The 26,120-nt window shown below is 35.8% G+C and overlaps 1 protein-coding gene across 1 annotated transcript; it reads left to right on the plus strand.

The window, feature by feature from the left end:
* Positions 1–8,545: 8,545 nt before the first annotated feature.
* On the plus strand, positions 8,546–10,311 carry LOC136222406 (arogenate dehydratase 3-like). Its single transcript, XM_066010143.1, has one exon. It carries the CDS (start codon positions 8,675–8,677, stop codon positions 9,959–9,961), a length of 1,287 nt encoding a protein of 428 aa, XP_065866215.1. The 5' UTR covers positions 8,546–8,674; the 3' UTR covers positions 9,962–10,311.
* The last annotated feature ends 15,809 nt before the right edge of the window (positions 10,312–26,120 follow it).

A 26,120-nucleotide genomic window follows, 5' to 3' on the forward strand; every position in this document is an offset into this window, starting at 1 on the left:
CCGAAGTGATAATGGTGGAGAATTCAAGAACCAACAGTTTGTTGAATTCTGTGAAACCAACGACATTGACCATAATTTTTCTGCTCCTAGAACGCCTCAACAAAATGGGGTTGTAGAAAGGAAGAACAGAACCTTGGTTGAAATAGCCAGGACAATGCTGAGTGAGCATAGGCTTCCGAAGTAATTTTGGGGAGAAGCTGTCAACACAGCGTGCTATATTCTTAATAGGGCTCTTGTTAGACCTATACTAAAGAAAACTCCCTACGAACTTTGGAAAGGACGAAAGCCCAATATTCGATACTTTCGTGCCTTTGGCTGTAAATGTTTTATTTTGAATACCAAAGATAGCTTAGCTAAGTTTGACTCAAAAGCTGATGAAGCTATATTTTTAGGCTACTCAACAAACAACAAAGCATACATAGTTTTCAATAAACGAACTCAAGTTTTAGAAGAGTCAGTACATATTGAGTTCGACGAAACTAACCCTGCAGGAAGATATCTGCCGCTGGCCGAGGATGATCCACACTCAGTTCCCGCTGATCAAGATACAGCCGCCGAGTCATTCCCTCAAGGGCTGACCAAAGGTAAAAGTGAACCTCAAATTGTTTTCACTGGCCAGTCTACACCTGCAGAGATTGTTGAAACACAGACAGCACAAGACATCAATCTACCAAAGGAGATAAGGATACCAAGAGGACACTCAGAGAGTGCTATTCTTGATGCCGCTGAGAATACCCTGATGACAAGAAATCAACTCAGGAGATACCTCAGCAACGTAGCCTTCGTCTCAGTTCAGGAACCAAAGAACTTCGCTGATGCTGAGGACGACGAATTCTGGATGAGCGTAATGCAAGAGGAACTTGATCAATTCAGAAGAAATGATGTATGGGAGTTACTGCCACATCCAAGGAGTCAGAAGACCATTGGAACAAGATGGGTCTTCCGCAACAAGCTGGATGAACAAGGAAATGTAGTCAGGAACAAAGCAAGGCTTGTAGCTCAGGGCTACAGTCAGCAAGAAGGTATTGACTACGGTGAGACCTTTGCCCCAGTGGCAAGGCTAGAGGCTATTAGAATTTTATGCGCTTATGCAAGTTATATGAACTTTAAACTGTTTCAAATGGATGTTAAGAGTGCATTCCTTAATGGAGTTATAAACGAGGAAGTTTATGTTAATCAACCTCCAGGGTTTGAGGATCCTAAATTCCCAAACCACATTTATAAACTCAAAAAGGCTATGTACGGCCTCAAGCAAGCACCACGTGCTTGGTATGAGAGGCTGACCAGTTTCCTGCTGACTAGAAATTATGTCAGAGGCAAAGCTGATACAACCTTATTCATTAAGAGAAAGGGTAAAGACACCCTGCTGGCTCAAATATATGTTGATGATATTATTTTCGGTTCTACTAATAAGTCAATGTGCAAGGAATTTAGCAAGCAAATGCAGACTGAGTTTGAAATGTCAATGATGGGAGAACTCAACTTCTTCTTTGGACTTCAAATCAAACAAGGGAAAAATGGCATCTTCATCAGTCAAGCTAAATATGCCAAGGAGATATTGAAGAAATATGATCTTGAAAATTGCAAGCCAATATCTACTCCTATGGGCACTGACACTGTCCTTTGTGCTGACGAGAATGGTAAGTCAGTAGACAGCAAATTGTATCGAGGTATGATAGGCTCTCTACTTTACTTAACAGCGAGTAGACCGGACATTCAGTTCTCAGTATGCTACTGTGCTAGATATCAATCTAACCCTAAGGAATCTCATTACATAGCTGTAAAAAGAATCCTTAGATATTTGCAAAGCTCATCGAACGCAGGTTTATGGTATCCCAACACTCATGATTTTACACTCGTTGGATACACTGATGCTGACTATGGACGAGACAAGCTTGAACGAAAAAGAACCTCTGGAGGATGTCACTTCCTAGGGAGCTGTCTTGTATCTTGGTTCAGTAAGAAGCAGACGTCAGTAGCATTGTCTACCACTGAAGCTGAGTACATTGCTGCTGGACACTGTGTTGCTCAAGTCCTATGGATTAAGCAACAGCTTGAAGACTATGGTGTTCAAACAAAGACAATTAAGGTCGAATATGACAACAAAAGTGCAATTGATCTATCAAAGAACCCAATTCAGCACAGCAGGATGAAGCACGTCAGCATCAGACATCACTTCATTAGAGACCATGTACTCAAGGGTGAGATAAAGCTGACCTATGTCCCAACGGATGAGCAACTTGCGGATATCTTCATAAAGCTACTGGCTCGTGAGTAGTTCAGCATAATGAGAGAAGCCATTGGTATGTTTAATCCTCTTCAGTAAATTCCAGTTCTAAATATAGATTCATACTGAGTGAACTGACATGCTGAAAGATCTATGCTATTATTTGCTGAGTGAATGAATATCACATACTGAGCAAATATGCGCACTGAGTAGTGATCTCAAACTGAGCAACCAATTATTTAAACCATCCGTTTGTATAAAACTGACTACTCAGAATATAGAACGATTAGGATTCTCGCACCGAGTAAATTGATCTGTTGCATTGAATGCAAAAGCACGTGTATAGCCACCTAGGATGACGTATATGCCGAATGTGTCATAAATGCCAGGATTCTTGTCGGTTGAATATCCCAAGGGGCAAATCCCCATTTTTATCTCTTTACGCTTACAGAATTCTCTGGCAAAAATATTGTCTCTCTCAAAATCTTCAAATCTTTCAAATCTTTTCTGCGAAAATGACGAACGACTCTGTAAACATCTCCGATGCCGGTCACCAAACTGCTGGAAACCCTAAGTCTCCTACCCAGCATGATCAAACCAAAGCTACCACCCCGAGCAAGAAAACCCAAACTGAGCAAGGTAACTCTTCCAAGGCGAAGCAACCTAAGCAACGAACCTGCACTAAGGTCTATGAGAACGTCAGGGAGTATAAGATGGACTACTCAAGGTGGTTCTCGAAAGAGTTTGTGGAAAAAGAGCAACCATTCTATGAGTGGATTTCGAAGAATGGCTGGACCGAGCTGTTCTCAATAAGCTACAATACCTACCCTGACCTGGTAAGGGAATTCTACCACAACCTTCGTGTTGCTAATGATAACCAGGACCATTTGGCCACCAAGGTGAAGGACAAAACCATCTTCATAAATCCCAAATACTTAGCCAACCTTCTGAAGCCTAAGAATGAAAGAGCCATTCTTAGAAAGTCTGGAGATCAGGACGTTAGTGGGTACTACACTACGTTATGTAAACCGACTGGCCATGCTGGTGAAATTTCTAGCACTTCGATGGGTCAACACCAAAAGATGGTGCACTACCTGCTGACCAATTACATCTACCCTAAGATAAATTGCACCAGCTCAGCGACAAATTTCGAGCAACGCTTCATATGGCATATGCTGACCTACAAACCCATCAATATGCCAGTATTCTTGATAGCCGGTTTTCAAAGGAGCACTGGAACTCTAAGGCTGGGCTCACTCATTACCAAAATCCTACTTGACCACCGAGTAGACCTCACGGGGGAAACTAAGGGCCGAGGAACAGAAATAACTACTGCTGCTCTGTTCGCCCTAAAGTTTGATCAACCAATCAAGAAAGCAAAAGGTGCTACTGACCTAAAAGGTGATGCTGACCCAAACGCTGAGGGGACAGTAATCAAAAAGGGCAAAAGAACTAAGGCCCTTGCTGACAGGAAGAGGAAAGCTGTGCATAGCACCTCTAAGGAAGTTGTTCCCGCTCCTAAGAAGATAAAAATTGTATCCAAAGGAACGACTGTATAAGCTGAGCCCAAGTCAGCTGAGAAAAGACCTAGGCAAGATGAGCCTGAGGCAGATGAAAGGGAAAATGTTGATGAAGAACCTCTGAGTAAGAAGCAGAAGAACTCTTTAGATTTAAATCCAATCGATGCCATTCCTGTTGGCTTCTTTGTTCTCGACGACTCTCACTATACTCAGAGTCAAGGTGTTGCCGCTGAGCAACAGAACGATGAAGTTGAACTGGATGATCAGTTCATTGAACAGTTGGAAGAAGAGTTAGATGAGGAAGATCAGGATGATGAGCAAGAAGACGAAGGAGAAGAGAGTGGTCCGGATGACACTGAGGAGACAGCTAGTGAAGAAGATGCTGAGCCAACTCACACTAAGTTGACTGCACAAGAAGAAGCTGAGCAAACTGAACAGCAGGATGCTGATGAAGGAGCAACCTCTCCATCTCATTCAATTCAATCAATTCATGCTGATCCCACTCCTCCAAGGACCCAAGGAAAAAGAAGGAGACTTGTCAAGGCACACCCAACTACTGTGCTTGATGTCATGGATAACTTAACGCAGAAAAGATCATCCACCGATCCATCGACTATAAAGCTGAAATTCTTCAAGAAATCTTCTACTACTCTGCCAGAGCACACTGAAAAGCAAGCCTCTATTTCTCTTCCACAGAAACAAGCCGACTTGGATGCTTCTGTGAACCCAACCAACACCGAGCCAATTCTAAATGCAGATGCTGAACCTAGCCCTCTGCCGGCTAAGGAAATTCCTGCTTCAGTCAGCACTAAACCTATCCAACCTTCAATAGAAAGTCAGCTTCAGCCTGACTCTGAACCTGCATCCAATGCTGTGACTCAATCACCTCTCCATCCTCTAGAATAAGTGCAGGTTGACACACCGAGACCAGTCACTGACCCCATTTGCACTACAAATGATGCATTGAATCTCACTGCTCCACCAGCTGGTCAAAATAATGAAGACTCATTCAATCACCTCACTGGCACTGAGTCTGGTAGAAGGATAATTGACTCGGCTCAGTCCTTGATCTAAGACCTTCATCAAACTTCTAACACTGCTGCTGGGTCTACCGATAATGAATCCATTGAGCTCCCACAAGTCACTCAACTTCTCAATGAGGTTCGAGGCCTAAAAGACTTGTTGAGTGTAATGATCAATACTCAAGCCCAACAACCAAAGCAGGCGTCCATCACAAAGCTGGCTGAACTCCAGCTGACCATGGTTCAACATATCAACTCCCTACAAGGAAAATTTCAAGCCTTATCAGCTGCGAACTCAGGGTATGCAACTTCTGCCGAAGTTCATCAGTTATTCACCCAGTTTCGAACTGAGCAAGAGAAGACAAACCATCAGCTTTCCTCCTACTCCCAATGCTCAGTAGAACAGATTAGCGAAGCTGTTCGTCTTTTGAATCTAAACAAGGCAGAGATGGACACTGACGAGATGAAGCAGAATGAGATTCTTCAGTATACACATCAAATTTTTACCCATGTCCATCATTCCAACATTCAACGTCAGTTCTATGACTCATCTTTACTCAAGATGTTTCATCAAGCTTATGCTGCGCTGACTGATACACTCACTTGGATGGGTAAATCTCAAGCCTACGCACTGAGCATCCTCAGCGCTGCTGAAATTGGTGTGCCTCAAGAGGTATTCAATGATGGCGTTGCTATCTTTGATGTCATAAATGAAAGCACTTTCAAGCTTAAGGAATTCTCAGCTCAAATATCTGAAGCCGCTCAAAACAGCACCTTCATGCCTCCTCCTCCTCCAGATGCTGACAAAACGGGGGAGAAAGAACAAACCGGAAGAACTCAGCATGAGGCTGCTGGAAGTAGTCAGCTCAAGGGAAAGGGAAAACTGATACATAAGAAAAAAATAGCTTAGTTTGGATAGCTAGTTTTTAAGTCTTTTCATCCCTATTATGTATAATGCTGACTACTTATTAATACTATGCTTGCATCAAATTTTTCAACTTGATTAAATCCTTATGCGATGCTGAGCTATTATGTTTTGCATACATCAACTGTGTTTATCATTCTTAATGACTTCTGATTGTATGCTGTTAACACTGTTTTGTATGATTAAAACATTGTCTTATAAAACTCATTGAACAACAAAATACTCAGCGCTCTCTGATAGCAAAATCTTCCGCTTAAAACTGAGTTAAAAGAATATGTTTCATGAGCTGACCTTTATTTGAAAACTGACCTAGGACTTACTCGACTAAACCTTAAAATGTTTAGAGTAAAACTGAGTCAGTAGCTCAACCCTTACGGTGGAGTTTATTAAGTTATAAAAGGTCAACTATCACGGGGGAGCTCAAAACTGAGTTCTTCACTGAATAGTTTTGCCAACATCAAAATGGGGGAGTTTGTTGAAACACCTTTCCACATGATTTTGATTTGACAAAATTATTTAAGTATATGATTAAAGAATATTCTAAACACACTAAGTTTAAATGCTTTGATTTATTACACTAATGTGTTCGTTCAATGTTGAGTTAAATTGTTTATAAGACATAAAGACTAAAAGGCTAAAGGCCCAAAGGAAAGCCAAAGGCCCAAGACAACTCGGCTCGCGTAAACAAAAAAAAACGTTGTTGCTGTGGACAAAATGCAGCTCAACATGAAGAAGGATCTGGAAGACTCTCTTTATCTACTTCGGAACGAAGTTGCTGAGTTGGAGGACAAAGAGTACAAGACAGCAGCTGAGCAAGGAACAACTTCAAGATAAAGTATTTCTACTTTGGGTAAAATTCAGAAGACATAGAAAGTTGTCTGGAAGACTTTGCCATAAAAGGCAAAACATTCTGACTGTCTGTCTAAAAGCTGCTCAGCACTGACCAAAGACAGAAGATACAACAATCTGATTGCCCAATGGCACTGAGCGTGTACTGAGTGACAACGACATCAAGCTGTTTCCTCCAACGGTTATTTTGAAATTTGAAATAACCGTTACCTCAAGTGTCACTATAAATAGGCCTTTCAGTTGCTTCATTCGATGCAGATCTTCAACAAGCCATTACGCTGACCAAATTTCTACTTGAAGAATCTGTGTGAAAAAGCAAACCAAATACTTACACCAATTTCCATATTACTGTGTAAAAGTCTAGAGTGATTATCCAATCATCTAAAGTGTCTTAGCAATTGTTGTTTAGGACAAACTTATTATCATTTCTAGAATTAGAAAGGAGAGGCTGAGTACTCGGTTATAGTACTCAGCAATAGAATATGAGTGAGTAAAGGTATAGAGGAAGGTACTCTTGTTATACTCAGCTTTTTGTTGTAAAAGGTTTGAGGCTCTACCGTTAAAGAGCTCAGTAGAGAATTCGAAATCTCGGAACGTGTTTCGGGGACAGGACGTAGGCATAGAGGCCGAACCTGGATAAATCTGCTGAGTAACATCGTTCTAACCTTAAACTCCTTTAATATATATATTGCTTGCTTAAACAAAACTGACCAAGTAAAGAGGTCACGCTGAGTTGTGTGCATTGAGTATCTGAGTTCAGGAATAGACTCAAGTGCTATCTCCTGACTCAAAAAAAGAAGCTGACTTCGTCACCAGTTGATTAAGCCATTGTCTTACTTCACTCAGCGCGCTGTGTAATTCCTTTTCAAAGAAAAAGAAGTCAGCCTTAACGTACTAAAATTTTAAATAGTTCCTATCCCCCCCCTTGGAACTAATTCGTTACGTTATAAGGGACCAACAAGTTCTTGACATGTCGTGTGGGATACGTTTTCCACACAGTTTGTCACATCTTCCACTTGGTGTGTCAACTATCCATTTTTGCACATTCGATCAACTGAATGTCCTCATCAATATATCTCTAACGAGTGTATAGTACGAATCTTAATAAATGTTTGTCAGAACGCTATATATCTCCAACGAATATAACACTGGAGCTTTGACTTATATGTCAGTCGCACGAACTATTTGGAAATACGAAGGGAAGAAGAGAAATGAGATAGAAGATGTTCTGTTATATGCAAGTAGACGATATAGAAAATTTGGCATGAGCCAAATAATATGCTCATGACATATATACAACGGGTAAGGACTTTGAATTTAGTAACACATCCATTTAATTGTACAACCATACTTAAGTCTAAACTCTAAATCAGAAGAGCATAACATAGTACGTAGAAAAGAATCCAGTCTCTCTCCCTCTCTTACTCCATGCGTCACCGCCCCGTACTCCTCTCTATGCTCTATTCGTTCGTTTTAGTTTGTGGATCTTTGTATCTTTTCCCATATGTGTTTTGAAATAATGTATACGTGATCGGTGATACGCAATCAATGTTCGTTGTTATGATACAACTAGTTTTAACAAATTTCGTGCTATAAGATGTAATCTAAAAACTCAATTTTATATTCAGATTATATACGTGGTGATAATCTTTCGTACGAAGAAGATACTCTAATAATCTTTAGCTCCTAATTCGTAGATATATAAGAAAGTAAACTCAATAGACAAACTATAAACTATATAATGATAATAGTAATATTTTCTCAAAATAGTAATAATATAATTTGAAAAATTATATAAATAAATAAAAACAAACAAGTTATTTAAACTTTTTCCTTTTTAAAATGTAATTAGTTTCCAATTAATTATAATTATAATTATAATATATGGTTGATAAGAGAAAGAGAGGGGAAAAAGGGGTCTAAGAGGGGGTAGGTGTGAGATTGACCAAACCATCTCCATTTATTTTTACATATAAAAACCCCTTACCTCTTTCTTTTCTTCCTCAGCTTGACGTTCCCTTTTACAGAGAACAACAAGCTGAAATAAAAACCTCTCTCTTTCCCTCTTTATCTTTCAATCTCCAATTTCTTCCTCTTTTTCCTTCTCATTTCCTGCAAACAATTACAGAGGATGCAGGCGATTTCATCTCCCTCTCCATTGAAGTCGTTACTCCCGACTCGCCGCCGATTAGGCCGCGTCAGTCACAATAACAAATTAGTGACTCATTGTATCTATCGTTCCGACGCTGTTCAGTTCCCTAATGGTGTCGGAGCCAGCCGAACCGATTGGCAAAGCTCTTGCGCTATTTTAGCTAGTAAAGTCGTTGCTAAGGAACAACCTACTGATAAATCCAGTGGTGATACCAACGGCGGCGCTGACCATGTCGCTGCTGTAAATGGCCATAAGACCTCCATGGATCTGAATTTAGTTCCTCTCAGAAAATCTTCCGGTGAGGATGAGAATAACAAGCCTATGAAGCCGCTGACTATCACCGATCTTTCTCCGGCTCCTATGCACGGTTCTCAGCTTCGTGTTGCTTACCAGGGTGTTCCTGGCGCTTATTCGGAGGCTGCTGCTGGTAAAGCTTATCCGAATTGTGAAGCTATTCCTTGCGATCAATTTGAGGTTGCTTTTCAGGCGGTGGAGCTCTGGATTGCAGATCGAGCGGTTTTACCTGTTGAGAATTCTTTAGGTGGATCTATACACAGAAATTACGATTTGCTTCTCCGTCACCGTCTTCACATCGTCGGAGAAGTACAATTGCCGGTTCACCACTGTCTCTTAGCCCTCCCCGGTGTTCGGAAGGATTACATTAATCGAGTGATTTCACATCCTCAAGCACTCGCACAATGTGAGTTAACGCTCACCAAACTCGGACTACAAGCCACGCGTGAGGCAGTAGACGACACAGCCGGCGCAGCAGAGTATATCGCCGCCAACAACCTCCGTGACACGGCGGCCATAGCCAGCGCACGCGCGGCGGATCTCTACGGTCTTCAGATACTGGCGGATGGAATTCAGGATGATTCAAGTAACGTCACACGATTCGTGATGCTAGCGCGTGAACCTATAATTCCGCGAACTGATCGACCATTCAAAACGAGCATCGTGTTCGCTCACGATAAGGGAACGAGCGTTCTTTTCAAGGTGTTATCTGCTTTCGCCTTCCGTAACATCAGCTTGACGAAGATCGAGTCCAGACCTCACCGGAACCGGCCGATCAGACTCGTCGACGATGCAAATGTCGGAACAGCGAAACATTTCGAGTACATGTTTTATGTTGATTTCGAGGCGTCCATGGCGGAGGTGAGGGCGCAGAACGCGTTGGCGGAGGTGCAGGAGTTCACGTCTTTCTTGAGGGTGTTGGGTAGCTATCCTATGGATATGACACCTTGGTGCCCTTCAAGGGGAGATTAGCAAGCCCATAGAAAAAAAAAAAAAAAAAAAAATTCCAAAAAAGAAAAAACCCTTCAAATTGTGTTATAATTTACACGAAAAAGAAGGATATTAATTTATTTTTTTTTGGAATTTGTTCTTTTATTTTATTTTCTATTTTTAATTCATGAAAAACTCATAAGAAATATTGGGTAAATATTTTTGTAAAATGGGTTGGTTTTACGTGTAAGAATGTGAATACAATTGTTGGGCACTCAATCCTTGATCCTTGTATGTTATTGTTGTGCAATTTGAGAGAACTTTAAGCAAAAGAGACATGAAATGAAATGATGAACTATATTATATAAAAAAATTAGCCATTCTTCTCTTAATTTGTCTATTTATTTTACAATAGGAAAATGTAAATATCTTTGTGAATATTTTTGTGAATTGATTTATAGATATAATTGTTTTTTTGTTTCTCATTTTGGGCTTTCTTTTTCTATCTACATCTAATTTTTGTAACTTTTTTTAATTGGTGTTTGGTTGCTTATCAATTTTATGGATTTTCCTTTCACTTTCAATTGTAATTTTGTCCATATTTGCAACATTTTAGATATTTCTACATATTTTTTTTTTTTTGTCTAAATTCATATGGAATCAGATATCACAACCTAAACGTGTATGTTGTGATTCAGATTTAAGTCTTATTTGGTAAAGAGCTTTTTAGAGTAAAATTAGAAACATGAGCAGAGGTTTAATGTTTGGTGGAGAGATACTTGAAAGAATTTATTAGATTAAAAAAAACTAATTTCGAAAATGGGTTTTAAAAGCTTTTTAGTTAGGTTATTGTCTAATCTCTTTTGAATGACATTTTTATTCATAATTACTACATTTTTAACTCTAAATAAAGGCTTTACCATATCATTATTTGTCATTTTACACAAGTAGCTATTAACAATCAGTTAAGTTATACCAAACAAGTTCACACAATCAACTAACAAAAAAATGGTAATCAGCTAACAGATATTTGCCAAATAGGACCCCAAAGTTTCTAATTTAATCAATTAAGCGATTTGAAATTTTAACTACTCCAATTAATTTTAATTAGTAGAATAATTTAGATGTTGAATTATGTGAGGTACATGTTAGTGACATTTTGTAATTGCTTTAGTAAATATATCAATGATTGAAAACTTTTCTTTTTCAAACATTTGGAATCAATAATGGCATTTAGCTTTCATTAATTGATTTTTCACTTTGCTTATGCATCATGTAACAAATGTGCCAATAATATTCGAATATACTATATTGTGAAATCTAGTTAGGTGAATCATACTCTCTCTCTCTCTCTACATATAGAGAGAGAAAGAGTTGACTTGCAAATTGAAGAATTTGTTCAGACTAATTTTCTTGCAGGCAGGCAGGAGATATGAAAATTAGATGGAAATTTTGCAGCATAAAAGTAAAAGCTGTAGATGAAGAAAATGGGTGCCAAGTTTTGGGTTGGTGGAAGAAAGAAATGAAGAGAATGGGTATCAAATTGTGGTAATGTAATTTGTCTTTATTTTCATTATGTTACTTCTTTAATTATATGGTTATTATTTAATTAGTTTCTTAATTGTCAAGGTTGAAAACTTTACCTCACATTGGGTGATTTGGAAATTTTAATTTTATTAATATGTCACCCACCTACTTCTTATGAATTGTTTTTTCAAAATTGTTTTTTCTAGAACAAGAAAATAAGTTAGATAAAACTTGTTTATTAATTATTTTTTTGTTATCTAAAATTAGAATGAAATGCTTAAGACTTACAATTAGTATAACAATTGATTGTATGTTTTGATAGTTAGATAGTTATGAGAAATATGATAATCATGTTGGAAATTTGATATGGGTTAAATAAACTGTTCATAACGGTATGGACCAAATATATAGGTTTTTTGGTTGTTAGATTAACCCTAAGAAGTAGTTGATATAAGTTTAGTTATCAAAATTCTAAACCTAATCGTAAGATTAGATAGAGAATTAACTTAGAGCAAAACTTGTTCTCCCTTTTTCTCTGAGTTGTCGCTGGTCGCCTTCTTTCTCTCCTTCAATGTCTCGTTCTTAGTTCGTGGATCATCGTTTCTTCTTCTGATGGATCTTTTTGTAGTTGATTTATGATTAGTGATACGCAATCGCGGTTCATTCGACCATTGCAATTAACCTAAATGGATTTTAGGTTACAAGATGTAACACGTGAACTCGTTATCATATTTGGATTATTTAAGCCATGATTTTTTATATTGGTATTAGAGTCGTTTGATTGCGTATTTTGCCTATTTTGATCCGTTCTTATGAGTAACACGATTTTTTTGATGCATGAAATTAATTAGAGATATTATTATTTTTATTTTCTGTGCATAACAAATGTTTTTTTTTTTAAATGACACTGCAATCGTCGTAGAGATTTTTTTTTTTTTTTGCGATTTGGGGTGTCAGATTCAAAATCAAGAGATTTTCACATCCGTTAGAGAGCACATGTCTCTCAAACCTTAGTTTTTGTCAATCTCATTAAGAAGACTAGTATTTTTTTTTTTAACCAAGAAAGCTAGTATTTTAGTATATTTAAGGCAAAAGTTATTATTAGAGATTTTTCTTTTCATTTTAAGTTGACATGACAAAAGATGAAATGCACATAGTTAAACGGCAAAAGCTGATGTGGTAGTGTATTTGGGCCGAAGGTCTTGCCATATGAAAAAATCAAACACTTCTCCTCAATATGTTGAAGAAATTCATCTAAGCACCAATGTTGAGGCACTTCATCTCGTGATGGTTTGAAATTAAAAAATGTTATTTGAACGACTAAGCAATTTAGCGTCTATTTGATTTTCAATGAATTTATATAATAATTAATAAGTTGATCTCAGTGAAAATAAATATTATTCATTAGTTAATAATATTTTAAACGAATTTTCTTAGTTAGTTTGGTTGATGTGGCGTTTTGGTTTTAGAATTTTTTTAATTATTTTTTGAAGTTATTTGGATATTATTATTGTTGTTGTTTTTGTGTTGAATATGAATTGATGTTTATTATTATAATTGATTGTTTAACAATAACTAATTACATAAATTTTAATACTATTTATGGATGGAATTAATGAGCTTTGAGTTATAAACTCAAAGTCAACACAAAACTTTAATAGAATTCTTGAAGTACGTTACGAGACGAGTTATATATCATCACTTAGTTCTTTACGCAAAAATCTCTATTTAGTAGGACTACACATTAGAGAATAAAGGGTAATTAGATTCACTTTAGGTTTCCTTTTCAAATTGAAATCTAGTGTAAAGACTTCATTAGTTAGATATAGTTTTTATAGCGAACTTGCTTCTATTGTTAGTTAAATTCTAGATTAAGTCGTGCAACCATAAGGTCAACGGTATTATGAAAATTCAATATGTGCTTGAAGAGAAAAAGGCTCATGAACCTTTTGGAATTAGTTATGACTAAACCAGAAAATGAGCTATGACGCAACATAGAAGGGACCGAAAGGCTTATGTGACCTAGAATAAAAGAATTCCATAGCTCGTATCATCTTACTCAGTGCGATGATATCACTAGGAAGTTTTATAAGTGTGAAAACATAAAAGCATCTATGGACCACTTTAAAGGACACAGTTAGAGGTGTGAATTTGACAAAGCTTCATTCTCTAACAATCAAATTTGTTATTTATTACATCATATAATCATACTATGAAGAAACACATAAGGGCATTTAAAAAATGACCAACGAGCTTATTAATTCTAGTCACAAGTTTGACCAATGAACAAAGGTCCAAGCTGTTATCCATTCTTTATAGCAGTTGGGAGCATATAAAAAATACACATAACTCACACTAAAAATATCAAGACTTTTGATGTTGTTCTTTGCCACCTTGAGGAGGAACGACTAACGTTGATTAAGATCAATCTTAAGCTCCATTATATTGGGACATTCCTAATTGGAAATAGTTCTAGTAATCAAGGCAAGGAGCATGAACACTTCAAGAGTAAAGTTAAAGAATATGCAAAGAGCCGGAAAAAGATAAAATAGAAACGAAACAAGAGGTCCAAGAATAGGAAGCAGGACATTTTGAAGGAAAATAGACAAGCCTATGCGCAGCGGAATAATAAAATTTTATCTATTTTATCTATTTCTCTTTTCTAAGATCTGTTAATTGTTATTTCATATATAGATGGATGGAACGAAATACCTTTATGACGATCTATCTACCGTTGTAAACGAAGTGCCCACAACTTGAAAAGAATAGAATCTGTCAACGAATCTTCCCCCTACCCGAACAGACCTTCATCAACTATATCCTGTCGATAAATTCCTTATAACCATGGAATGTGTCAAGGTTATATATAACGAAGAGTCCGGTTTTACTTGTACAGGTTGAATTCACTCTGAAAAGATAAGTTAAGTGAAATGTTCATTTCTACTCTTAACTCTATCACCTTGCAAGGATTTCAGTCAATTCACCACAAGCGGCCATTTGGATATATCTCCCACATATCGGGAGTGACGAATGCTCAATCTGACATTAACTATTCTGCAATTACTTCGTGTGATATGCAACCCTGCTCTCACACACCCCAGCCTCTCACATGTTGGATCGTGCTCGCACAGAATCAAAGTATCAGACTCTATAATCCAGAATCACTAATTAACGAATGTTTGAGTCTGAGGATTAGTTATACCTACTAATACCAATGAGATGAACAGTTGACACATTAGATAAATCAATCAATTCTGTTATCTCAAGTCGAGTCCCAACCCTAATGAACTCCTTCACCGGATCCATATAACTGTCTAGATATCTGAATATCTAAAGCTTGTAAGATCAGCTTTCTGTCTCGATAGAAAACACTGTTGCATGCAAGTCTCAACAGTAATATGCCAACCCCTATAACATATTACTTGACTTGGATTTACTTTAAGTCTATTGGTCTATTATAAAGTACAGTCTCACTTCATGCTTGTATGAACACTTTATAACTATTTAAATCAACTTAGGGTTACTTTTCTTATGAAAGATTTGTGCCTTTATATATAGTTACAGTTTAATGCTATATATCTTATTAAACAAATGATTAAATAAACAATTTATTCATTAATATTTATATCCGAAAACAATTGTTTATAGGACATAAACCCCAACATTCTCCCACTTGGACTAAAGCCAATTGTTTCTAAAAACATTCCCATAAGCGTTCATATGACGATCATGAACCTTTTGGCGTAAGGCATTCTTTTAAATGGATCTATAACATTGTGCCTTGGTGGGCACTCTTTTAATTCTCACATCTACTCTTGTTGTTATCTCTCGGAAGAGATGGTAACGACTGAGGTAGTGTTTGGACGTATTATGAGATTACGGGCCCTTAGCAAGAGCAACAACCCTATTGTTAATCTTATTAACAATGTCAGGTACCACGCCTAGATTACTGGCTCGGTCACGATTTCCTGCTCAGAACTATTCCAGCTAATTGTACCTCTTTCAAAATAAACTTGTATTCTGTAAGATCATCTTTATCTGTTTGATGACTTATGTCTGAAAGTCTCCAACTTTCAAATTTCTTCTCCATATACCCGGAACATATCTTCAGTCATTTTAAGTACTTAATAATGTTCTTGATAACAATCCAGTGACCATCACTCGGATTGACCTATAATCGACTTTGTCATGCTTAAAGCAAAAGTGATGTTAGGTCTAGTGCAAAACGCTTTGAGCACTTTGTCAACGTGTTTAGACTAGGAGGGGTCAAGCAGCCTTCTCAATCTATCTCCATAGATCTTAATCCTTAAGATGTAAGCTGCTTCTCCTAAGTCTATTATGGAGAATTTTATCCGATAACCAAAATTTTCACCGATTGCAGTATAGCTACGTCGTTCCCATTAGTAAAATATCATCGACATATAATACTAAGTAAACGACCAAGCTCCCACTAGTTTACATGTAAAGTCTCATACGAGCTCCCACTAGCTTACATGTATAGCTTTACAAGAGCCTTCCATAAGTCGTAGGTTCATCGTCTAACATGTGAACCTCTTCGTCGTCTCCCACTAGAAATCCAAATCTCTTTGGGATTTCATTGGCTCCCACTAGAAATCCAAATCTTTTGGGATTTGATGAACTCGACCAGACCTATGAGTTAGCAGTGTCACCAGTGTCTCATCTTGTGAGACAGATTCGGGTTCCACCATCGCTTCCGCTATTTCAGCCAATCATTCTTCTTGAACTTCTTCAAGTTCAATCATGCTTTCTACTTGTGTTTCTAGAAGAAATTCTTTCTCTAGAAACACTCCGTATTTGGATACTATTACTTTTGATCATCCGAATGATAGAAGTAATATCCTACTATTTCTTTCGAAATTCCAATGAAGAAATATTTATCAGATTCAGTGTCTAACTTAATCTGATGCTATGTATTTAACATGTGCTGAACACTCCTAAATTCTCATGAAAGAGAAACTGGGTTTCCTTTCCAATGAACAATTCAAATGGAATAGAACTTGGCAGTTTTGTGGATACTCAGTTCAAGGTAAATAAGGCGGTTTCTAGGGCGTAGCCTTAGAACATCTTTGGAAGGGAGGTTGTGCTCATTATGGATCGTACTATATCCAATAGAGTACAATTTTTCCTTTTAGATACAACGGGGTGTATACGTCCATTATGAGTGAATCCTATATTCAATTTAGATAATTCAGAAAAATCATTAGAAAGATATTCTCCACGACGATCTAATCGAAGCACTATAATATTCTTTCTTGTTTGTTTTTCTTACTTCATTCTTGAAGCATTTGAACTTTCTCAAAAGCTTCTGACTCATGCTTCATCAAGTAGATGAATCAATATCTGGTATGATCATCTTATGAAGCTAATGAAGTGATTGATCTATGATCATCTTATGAAGCTAATGAAGTGATTGATCCTTTCTCTTGCTTGTGTTTGACGTATGACTACATACATCTGAATGTACTAGTCTTAGAGTGTCTGATACACATTCTCCTTTATTGCTAAAGGGTGTCTTTGTCATCTTTCCTTTAAATAAGACTTACATGTGCCCATTGATTCAAAATCAACCGAGTCTATAAGCCCATCTTGATGCAGCTTAGACATGTGTTTCTTGCTTACATGGCTTAGGTGACTATCACAAGTAAGTTGAATTATCTATCCTTTAGTTCTAAAAGTAAAAGCACCATCATGACCCTTCTTCTAGAGAGAGTCTAAGTACTTCTTACAGTTCCTCTTCCAATTCCCTTTTTTACCATATTGGTGGCATTCCCTTCTTGCTTTTATTGACTTGGGTTTAATGCATTTCTTCTTCTTGGAATCTTTAGAATTGGGAAACTTCCTTTTCTCTCGTGAGATCCCTCAATAACAAGTGTTGACATCACTTTCTTAAGATTTGGGCTCAACTGACTTGAGCATATTCAAGAGCTCTTCTAGAGAGGTCTCTGAGTTTATTCATCTGACAGTTCGAGATGAACTTATGAATAAATCTCTAGGAGGGATTGTAGAACTAAGTCGACACTTAATTCATTATCCATCACAAATCTAATACTAGAAAGCTTTGGTGATATAGTCAATCATCTTGACACAAAGTGCCACAACAGAAGAACCTTCTTGCATCTTGGAGCGAAACATTCATCGCTATCTCATAGCATCCGTATTTGAGTATGTTTCTCAAAACACCTCTTCCAAGTGTATAACCATGGAATACGTATCCATGTTCTCATGTTGCTTCTGTAGCTCTAGTGCCATAACTGCAAGCATGATACATCTTGTACGTTCGTCATCTGACTGCTGCTTCCAGTAAACATCAATCCTCTTAACAGGAGCATCATCAACAAGGACATTGGGTATTGACGTATCTTAATACATACCCAATCTTTTCGAACTTCAAAACAATTTTGATGATGGGTATCAGTGTATCTTAATACATACCCAATCATTTCGAATCCTCAAAACAATTTTGGGTTTGCCAAAATAGTTGGTGAATTTTGAACTATTCAATTTGTTATCGGTTAAAATATTACGTAGATCCATTTTAGATATGATGATTCAGAGTATTTACTTGAGAGTGAGATATAGTGACAAATGTTATTCATTTGCTTAATTCATTTACAATTTAAATACATTGGTCTTTTATGTTTTTAAATTGCTCCCACTATTTTACCAAATTAATAACCCTCTACATTAATTCGAAGGATATTCACAATTCCTTTAGTGAGCTAGAATCCTAACTCCTGAAATTTCACCTTGAGTTTACTCAACAAGCTAGTTTCATTCATTAGGTAGATTCATGTAATCAATCACATCAAAACATGTGATTTCTAGGTTGTTGGGTTACTAACCACATTAGTAACTGATATGTGTCGTCTATCAATCCCAACCATATTGCCCATTAGGTTAGAACAACATGAGTTTACTCATCCAGTTATTCTATCCTAATTTAAGCATTACCCCATATTCGTGAAAAACAAATTTTTTTCGATAATTCAGGTGTTACCATAAGACCCCGAGCTTGAGTTTACTCAACAACCCAAAGGCCCCAAGTATTGCCGGCTGAATTATAATATTAGGGAGGGGCAACCGATTTTAATAACTTGCTTATTTACTTAACTTTTTTTTATTAGTGAGGGATTTTATTTAAGTCTCATAATCTAACCTAGTCTTGATTTGCTTTAGCACATATCAAACATTCATACATTCAACCTTGACAATTATGGACATATCTCTAAGTTTATTCCGTTGAGCCAGAAACGGAATAAAAGGGTCATCCTAGGGAAATACTAACTATTACATATTTCTCTTTGGGTCCTCCGTCTTCTCCTTGGCGCCTTGAATTACAACAATATTTAATTTCTAAGAAACTTCAATTTACTTGAAGGGATTTGGATGAGAAGAGAAATACAATAGAGAGTAAGAGAAGGCAGGACACGCAGGTCCTATTTAAAATACCAAAAGACTAAATAACTATTATAGAGGGTCTAATATGTCCATAACGCCAAACATGCAAAGACTCAATTAAATTTAATTTAATTGGTTGATTACATAAACTATTTATGTAATATTTGAGTTAATCAAATTAACAACTTAAATTAATTTACATCCAATTTTAATTATGCATACCCTAATTAATTCGTACAATTCATTTAATAATTTGAATTACTTATATCAAATATTTATGTAAAACAAACTTTTAAATAAATTGGTTTTGATAATCAAAACAAATTATTATATTCTGAAACATATATATATATATATATATATAAAACCCGGGCTTATTTTAAAACAATTTAAAAAACCCGTATCAGTGATTGGGCCGGGCCGATTTAATCGTCCCGACCCAAACGTTAAGGCAGTTGCCCTAGGGCAACAGCCGGCACCGCGGCGCTGCCGCTTTAACGGCAGCAGTGTCGCACTGCCACTAGCAGTAACCAGCAACAGTGGCGCGGGGTGGCTGCCTCGTGGCAGCGACCCCGATGCTACTGTTTTATATATTTTTATTTATTTATTTAAAATTATATATATACATATAATTATTTCAAAACGATTTCAAAATAATTTTCAGAATATCAGTTTTTATCTTTGAGATTTAATAAAACAAAACGTTTTAATTATTCAACCATAAAACCTTTAATGTTTTGTTTAAACGATTATCAACCGAAACAATTAGGAACTATGCATAATCAGTTTTAATTATCAAGTAATCAAAACTTATTTATCTTTAGATTAATCAAACTAACCGATTAATTAATTAACCTAACAATAAATCTATTCAATCTGATTGAAAAACCCTTTTATTTACATATATGAAATAACATATTAACATAGGCTCTGATACCAATGAAGGAAAATAGACAAGCTTAGGCGCAGCGGAATAATAAAATTTTATCTATTTTATCTATTTCCCTTTTCCAAGATCTGTTAATTGTTATTTCATATAAAGAGGGATAGAACGAAATACCTTTATGACGATCTATCTATCGTTGCAAACGAAGTGCCCACAACTTCAAAAGAATAGAATCTATCAACGAATCTGCCCCCTACCCGAACAGACCTTCCAGAGCTCCGAATGAAAATTCCAACGGTGAAAACAAGGAAGAATATGTCTAGAAGCTCCTGTCCAAAAATCGTGACGATCCGACGGTTCAATCTCCGGGAATCCACGAAATGTGATCTGACCTGATGTAGGAGGAGCAAAACGAATTTCTCCTTTTGTTTGTCTTTTCTTTTTTCATGAGAACAACAAAACAAACAACACAGAAAAAGATAACTAATCAGTAATCAACCTTAATAATAGCAATCACAATGATTGCCTCTAACAGAAATCCATACGAGATCAAAGAGAGAGTAAGAAAGATTGTAATTAGCCGAGACGAAGACGAAACAGTTCCTCCTCCTTTATTATTGTGTTGGTCGAATTTTAGGGATTAGGGAGTCTATTTATAGACTTGTCTAAACCCTAATCCCAGTTGTGTTAGGTAATTAAATAATTGGAATCTTATTCGGAATAGGATTCCTAATTAGATAATTAAATAAACACTTTACTATTATCTAAATAATAACTAATTATATCTAGATAATTATTATTAATCAAATTAATAATTAATTAATGTTGGGGATAATTAATTCGAGTTTTAATCACATAAAAACTTCTAATTAATATTATCAGATAATTCTTTAATTTAATTCATAACCATAATCAAATTATAATTATTAATCAAATTAATTTATCCCTAATTAATCTACAAATTTCGGCCCATATATATAGTGTCTCACTAATTACATTTTCGTCCTCCGATTCCAAGTCCCATATGCGACCCATTTGGTTCTTTATTGCCACTAGCCGTATATATCCTTTGAAATTATTCATCACGATTAATTCCAACATATATATAACGGAATACCGTCGCGAGCTGTTACTAGCAAAAGCTATGATATTCCCCAGAGCAATTAAGAAGTCAGGTTGATAACTGACGTTAACCTTTCTGCATTAGGTACAGTATAATACGATCCTCCATCAACTATATCCTGTTGGTCAATTTCTTATAACCATGGAACATGTCAAGGTTATATATAACGAAGAGTCCGATTTTACTTGTACAGGTTGAATTCACTCTAAAAAGATAAGTTAAGTGAAATGTTCATTTCTACTTTTAACTCTATCACCTTGCAAGGATTTCAGTCAATTCACCACAAGCGGCCATTTGGATATATCTCACACTTATCGGAAGTGACGAATGCTCAATCTGACATTAACTATTCTGCAATTACTTCGTGCGATACCCAACCCTGCTCTCACACACCCCATGCTCTCACCTGTTGGATCGTGCTCGCATAGAATCAAAGTATCAGACTCCATAATCTAGAATCACTAATTAACGAATGTTTGAGTCTGAGAATTAGTTATACCTACTAATACCAATGAGATGAACAGTTGACACATTAGATAAATCAATTCATTCTGTTATCTCAAGTCGGGTCCCAATCCTAATGAACTCCTTCACCGGATCCATGTAACTGTCTAGATATCTTAATATCTAAAGCTTGTGAGATCAGCTTTCTGCCTCGACAGAAAACACTGTTGCATGCAAGTCTCAACAGTAATATGCCAACCCTTATAACATATCACTTGACTTGGGTTTACTTTAAGTCTATTGGTCTATTATAAAGTACAGTCTCACTTCATGCTTGTATGAACACTTTATGACTACTTAAATAAACTTAGGGTTACTTTCCTTATGAAAGATTTGTGCCTTTATATATAGTTACAGTTTAATGCTATATATCTGATTAAACAAATGATTAAATAAACAATTTATTCATTAATATTTATATCCTAAAACAATTGTCTATATGATATAAACCCCAACACATTTCACGAGTGAAATTCTTGCAATGCCTATTAAGGGCCATTGTGCAATTCATTGCAAATATGGTGTTAAGGTACATTCATTTAACTCATAAGTGAGTAAAATATATGTATTTAATACAGCTCTTGTAACAGAATCTAATCCTCTATGGGTTGTTAATTCAAGTGCTATGGAATAAGTGACAAAGGATTGAGATTCCTTCGTCGGGTTCCAATGAACCCTAGTTGAATCGAGATGGACATATGTAGACTACAATTCAAGAGTTAAAGTGCAAGGGATTGAAAATCTCTACATAATGGTCAGACTCTCCTCCCACATGATATATTATATTCTCTTGATATTTAAATGAATCTAATTTTTGTTATAGCTATGTTGAACTTAGGACTCAATCTTAATATTGAGGATACCAGTCTAAGTTTGTATTTGGAAAACCTACTAAAGCCAAATATCCCTTGAAACTAATCCGTTATGATGTCTATATTTTGATAAATGTGAGGGATATGCATATGGACTACTATTTCACCACATTCATAGATGACTATATCAGGTATGGTCACGTCTATTTGATTATGTCACAAGTTTGAAGCTTCAAACTGCTTCAGAAAGTTTATGAACTTTGTTGAGAATCAATTAGATAAAAATATTAAAGCTTTAAGAATCGACCAAGGTCAGGAATATATATTTCAGATGAATTCAAAATTTTTATGTGATGAAAAATAATTCAACATCAATTTATCAATTCTATGCACTCTGTGATAAAATGATTTTTCAAAAGGAGAAATAAAACTCTTATAGATATAGTTAAGTTCGTGATTGCTAAAACAAGTTTAAAATTTTTTAATTAGGGAGATTCCTTGCTTACGACCACTTGTGTCCTTAACTGAGTGTCCTCCAAATTTGTTACTTCTACTCCCTATGAGTTATGGACAAGTAGCAAACTCAATTTAATTCAACTTAAACAGTGGGGTTGCATCATTTTTGCTCATGATACCTTGAGAAATTTTGAAAAACTAGGCCTCATAGGTTTAAAAAAATGAGTATCTTTTATCAGATACGTGGACGTATAAAAAGGATATGTCCTAAAGGGAGAAAAAAAGAATCGCAGATTTCGAATCACAAGATGTTGTCTTCTAAGAGAACGAGTTTCCTAAATTAGGCAAAGTTGACCGTGATCACACTTTATAAGAGGAATCAGATTCAAATGGATATGTCTGTTCGAGTGGGAGAAATTTTGAGGAGAAAGAAAATGTTTTAGTACCTCAAAACTTTCCGAATGTTCTAGATTATATTTTAAGTGGGAGTGTGAATCCTGACTCTAATGGGAGTATGAAACATGATACAAGTGAGATCATTTCAAATTATAATGAATATACAAGATATGTTTATCTAGATTCGAAACCTCATCATACTAAAAGACAAAAGATCCACATCATCGATTCAATATCGAAGGGACAACTCTTTTAATCACTCCATAAAATCAAACATCAAATAGGCTCTTCCATTCCATGAGAATGGAAAATGGACTAAGACAATGGAAGAAGGAATGACTTATGTGAGATTAAACCATGTTTATAAACTGGTTGATAGACCAAGAGGACAAGAAGTAATTGGGAACAAGTGGATTCTCAAGATAAAGTGAAATGTTGATGATAGTATCAAAAAAGGTACAAAGTTTGCCTAGTCGCTAAGGACTATACACAACATAAAAGGATAGATTTTGAGGAATAATTCGCATATGTTATGAGGTTTACGCCAATAAGGATACTTCTAGATATTGTGGCAATTTTGAACCTAGAGCTACATCAAATGGATGTAAAGGCTGTCTTTTTCAAATTGATATTTGGACGCAGAAATCTACATAGGCCAACCTATAGGTTTCATCAAAAGAGCAGTGAATAAAAGGTTTGTAGATTGAATAAATCAATTATGGGCTGAAAGAAACTCCTAGACAATGGTATATTCGATTTCATAATGATTTAAGTTTGAATGACTTCTATCTAATTGAAAGAGACCATTGTAATTTGGAAGTAAATTTGTTATCTTGTCATTTATGTTGATGACATACTAATATCTTAACATAGGTACATAAACCAAGTCAAAGTTGGGCTCAATCTAAGTTTTGAATTGAAAGACATCAGTGGATCAAAATATGTTCTTGAAGTTATGATTTCAACATATCTCTTATTGAAATTGCTGGCCTTGTCTTAAGAATCATATATCAATAAGATTTTTGAACGATTCAATATGTATGATTGCAAACTCATAGATAGCCCAATTTCCAAGAGCATCACCTTCAACATTGAAATGTGTCCCTTAACACAATAAGAGATTGAACATATGAGAAATGTTTTTTTTATGCTAGTACCAAAGTTAGTCTGATGTACACTACATTTTGTACATGACCCGATATATGTGATTCTATTAGAAGAATGAGTAGATATTAGTCCAACCCAAGAAAATCACATTGGATTATTATGAAAATAATAATAAGGTGTGTTAAAGAAATTGTGGGTTACTCTATGTGTTATCTAAAAAGACATGAAACTAAGAGGATATACAAATGCAGATTAGGTAGGAGAATCGGATGTGAGAAAATTCATGTTTACCTATGTTTTCTAAGATGCCATACTCATCGAGTAGTAAGAAAACTTGTGATTCCTTATCTTCTATAGGAGTTGAGTATGTGTGATACTCACCATGCAATACAAGAGGTAATTTGGTTAAACCAGTTTATGAATCTTTTGAATGTTAGTGCCTTGTATAGTCATATGGTGATTAACAATGGTAATCAATCTTCAATAAGATTTTTGTCAAGATCAGAGGTACCCTGACAAGTCAAAGCACGTAAAGATTGAGTATCAATTCATTAGAGATTTAATTGCACGCAAAGAAGTTAATGTCAAGTATGTGTCCACCCATGACATGGTAGCGGATCCAATTACCAAAGCTGTATGAGAGATGTTTATGCGAAACATGTTAGATCCTAAGTTTTGTGTTAGATTTAAACATACATCCATTTTTCACATATTTTGAGAACATGGTCATTTAATAAAGTTTGAATGTGTACAATACACAAGTTGGAATATTATTCGTTAATGTTTGATGTCATACCAGTATATATGTCAGACATATAAGTAGCTCACTCATACGAGTGTTTATCCTTAATTTGTTAAATAATTACAAATGGAAGGATGGTGTTTGAAAAAATCGAGAGCTTGTTCAATAATATAAGATGCCTTGCATAAACTATGAAAGTGATTTCATTAAAAAAAATAAGATGATAAATGTACATGCTACATAGGACTTGTATGTAAGGATTATGTGTAATCTAAATGATAAAGTTAAAGATAACTTAAAGCCTTTTGTCTTTATATCCAGAAGTAGTCTCTAAACTGAAGTGGACTAAGGTTGGATGTTTAGACACATTAGAATCAATGCTTTAATATGGTGTTAATAAGACACAAACTTATTTCAAAAGGAAATGATAGAACACATAACACATGATTTTATACCATGTGTGCTTAGTGACCATGAGATGGAAAATATACGATCTCAAATTTTCCTAGTGTGAGACTCATATCGTAAGACTATAGTCTTATGAATTTATCCTTAGAGCCCTAAACTTATTCTGAAAGTAAGATCTAATAATGTGGCTGTCTTGGAAGGAGTTGTAGTGAATGTCATATGAGATCCAAGATAAAGCATACAACCTATGATGATCCATGTTAAATCAAAGATTATATAGTACTAGGTTTGATACATGTTTATCAAGACGTTATATATCTCCAACGAGTGTATAATGCTAGAGCTCTTGTTTGTATATCGATCGTATGAACTATTTGTGAGTATGAATGAGAATGAGAATAAGAAGAATGATGATAAAGATTCTTATTCTAAATCTTTGTATTTCTTAATTTCCGGATGTGAGACCGACTTCTCTTCTTAGAGTTGGCTAAGAAAATAGTATAAAGTTAAGTTTTCACCTTCGAGCTTAGAGAGCAGTCCCCAACAACTCAAAGGAATTTCATTATTACCCTGAAGAGTTACATAAAATGTAGAGATGTGCATCATAGCTTAGATGATGAGCTACCCGATTCTCGAACATGAAAGGAGCTAAACATGCTCTCAGGGAAGCAATACATTGAACCGAAACTCCTAGTGTGCTTCTATTTTGTCTATATGCGCTATTTTTATAGTTGGTAATTTAGCAACTCCAATGTAATCATATGCCTCTTGGTCACAAGATTAAGTCATTGACTTAGAAGTATGAATCAGATAGAGGGTAC

The sequence above is a fragment of the Euphorbia lathyris genome, chromosome 3 (genome assembly GCF_963576675.1).
Source record: "Euphorbia lathyris chromosome 3, ddEupLath1.1, whole genome shotgun sequence".
Taxonomy (NCBI): Eukaryota; Viridiplantae; Streptophyta; class Magnoliopsida; order Malpighiales; family Euphorbiaceae; genus Euphorbia; species Euphorbia lathyris.

Excerpts from the sequence above, each read along its gene's own strand:
- LOC136222406 (XM_066010143.1), top strand. The coding sequence starts at position 8,675 with ATGCAGGCGATTTCATCTCCCTCTCCATTGAAGTCGTTACTCCCGACT.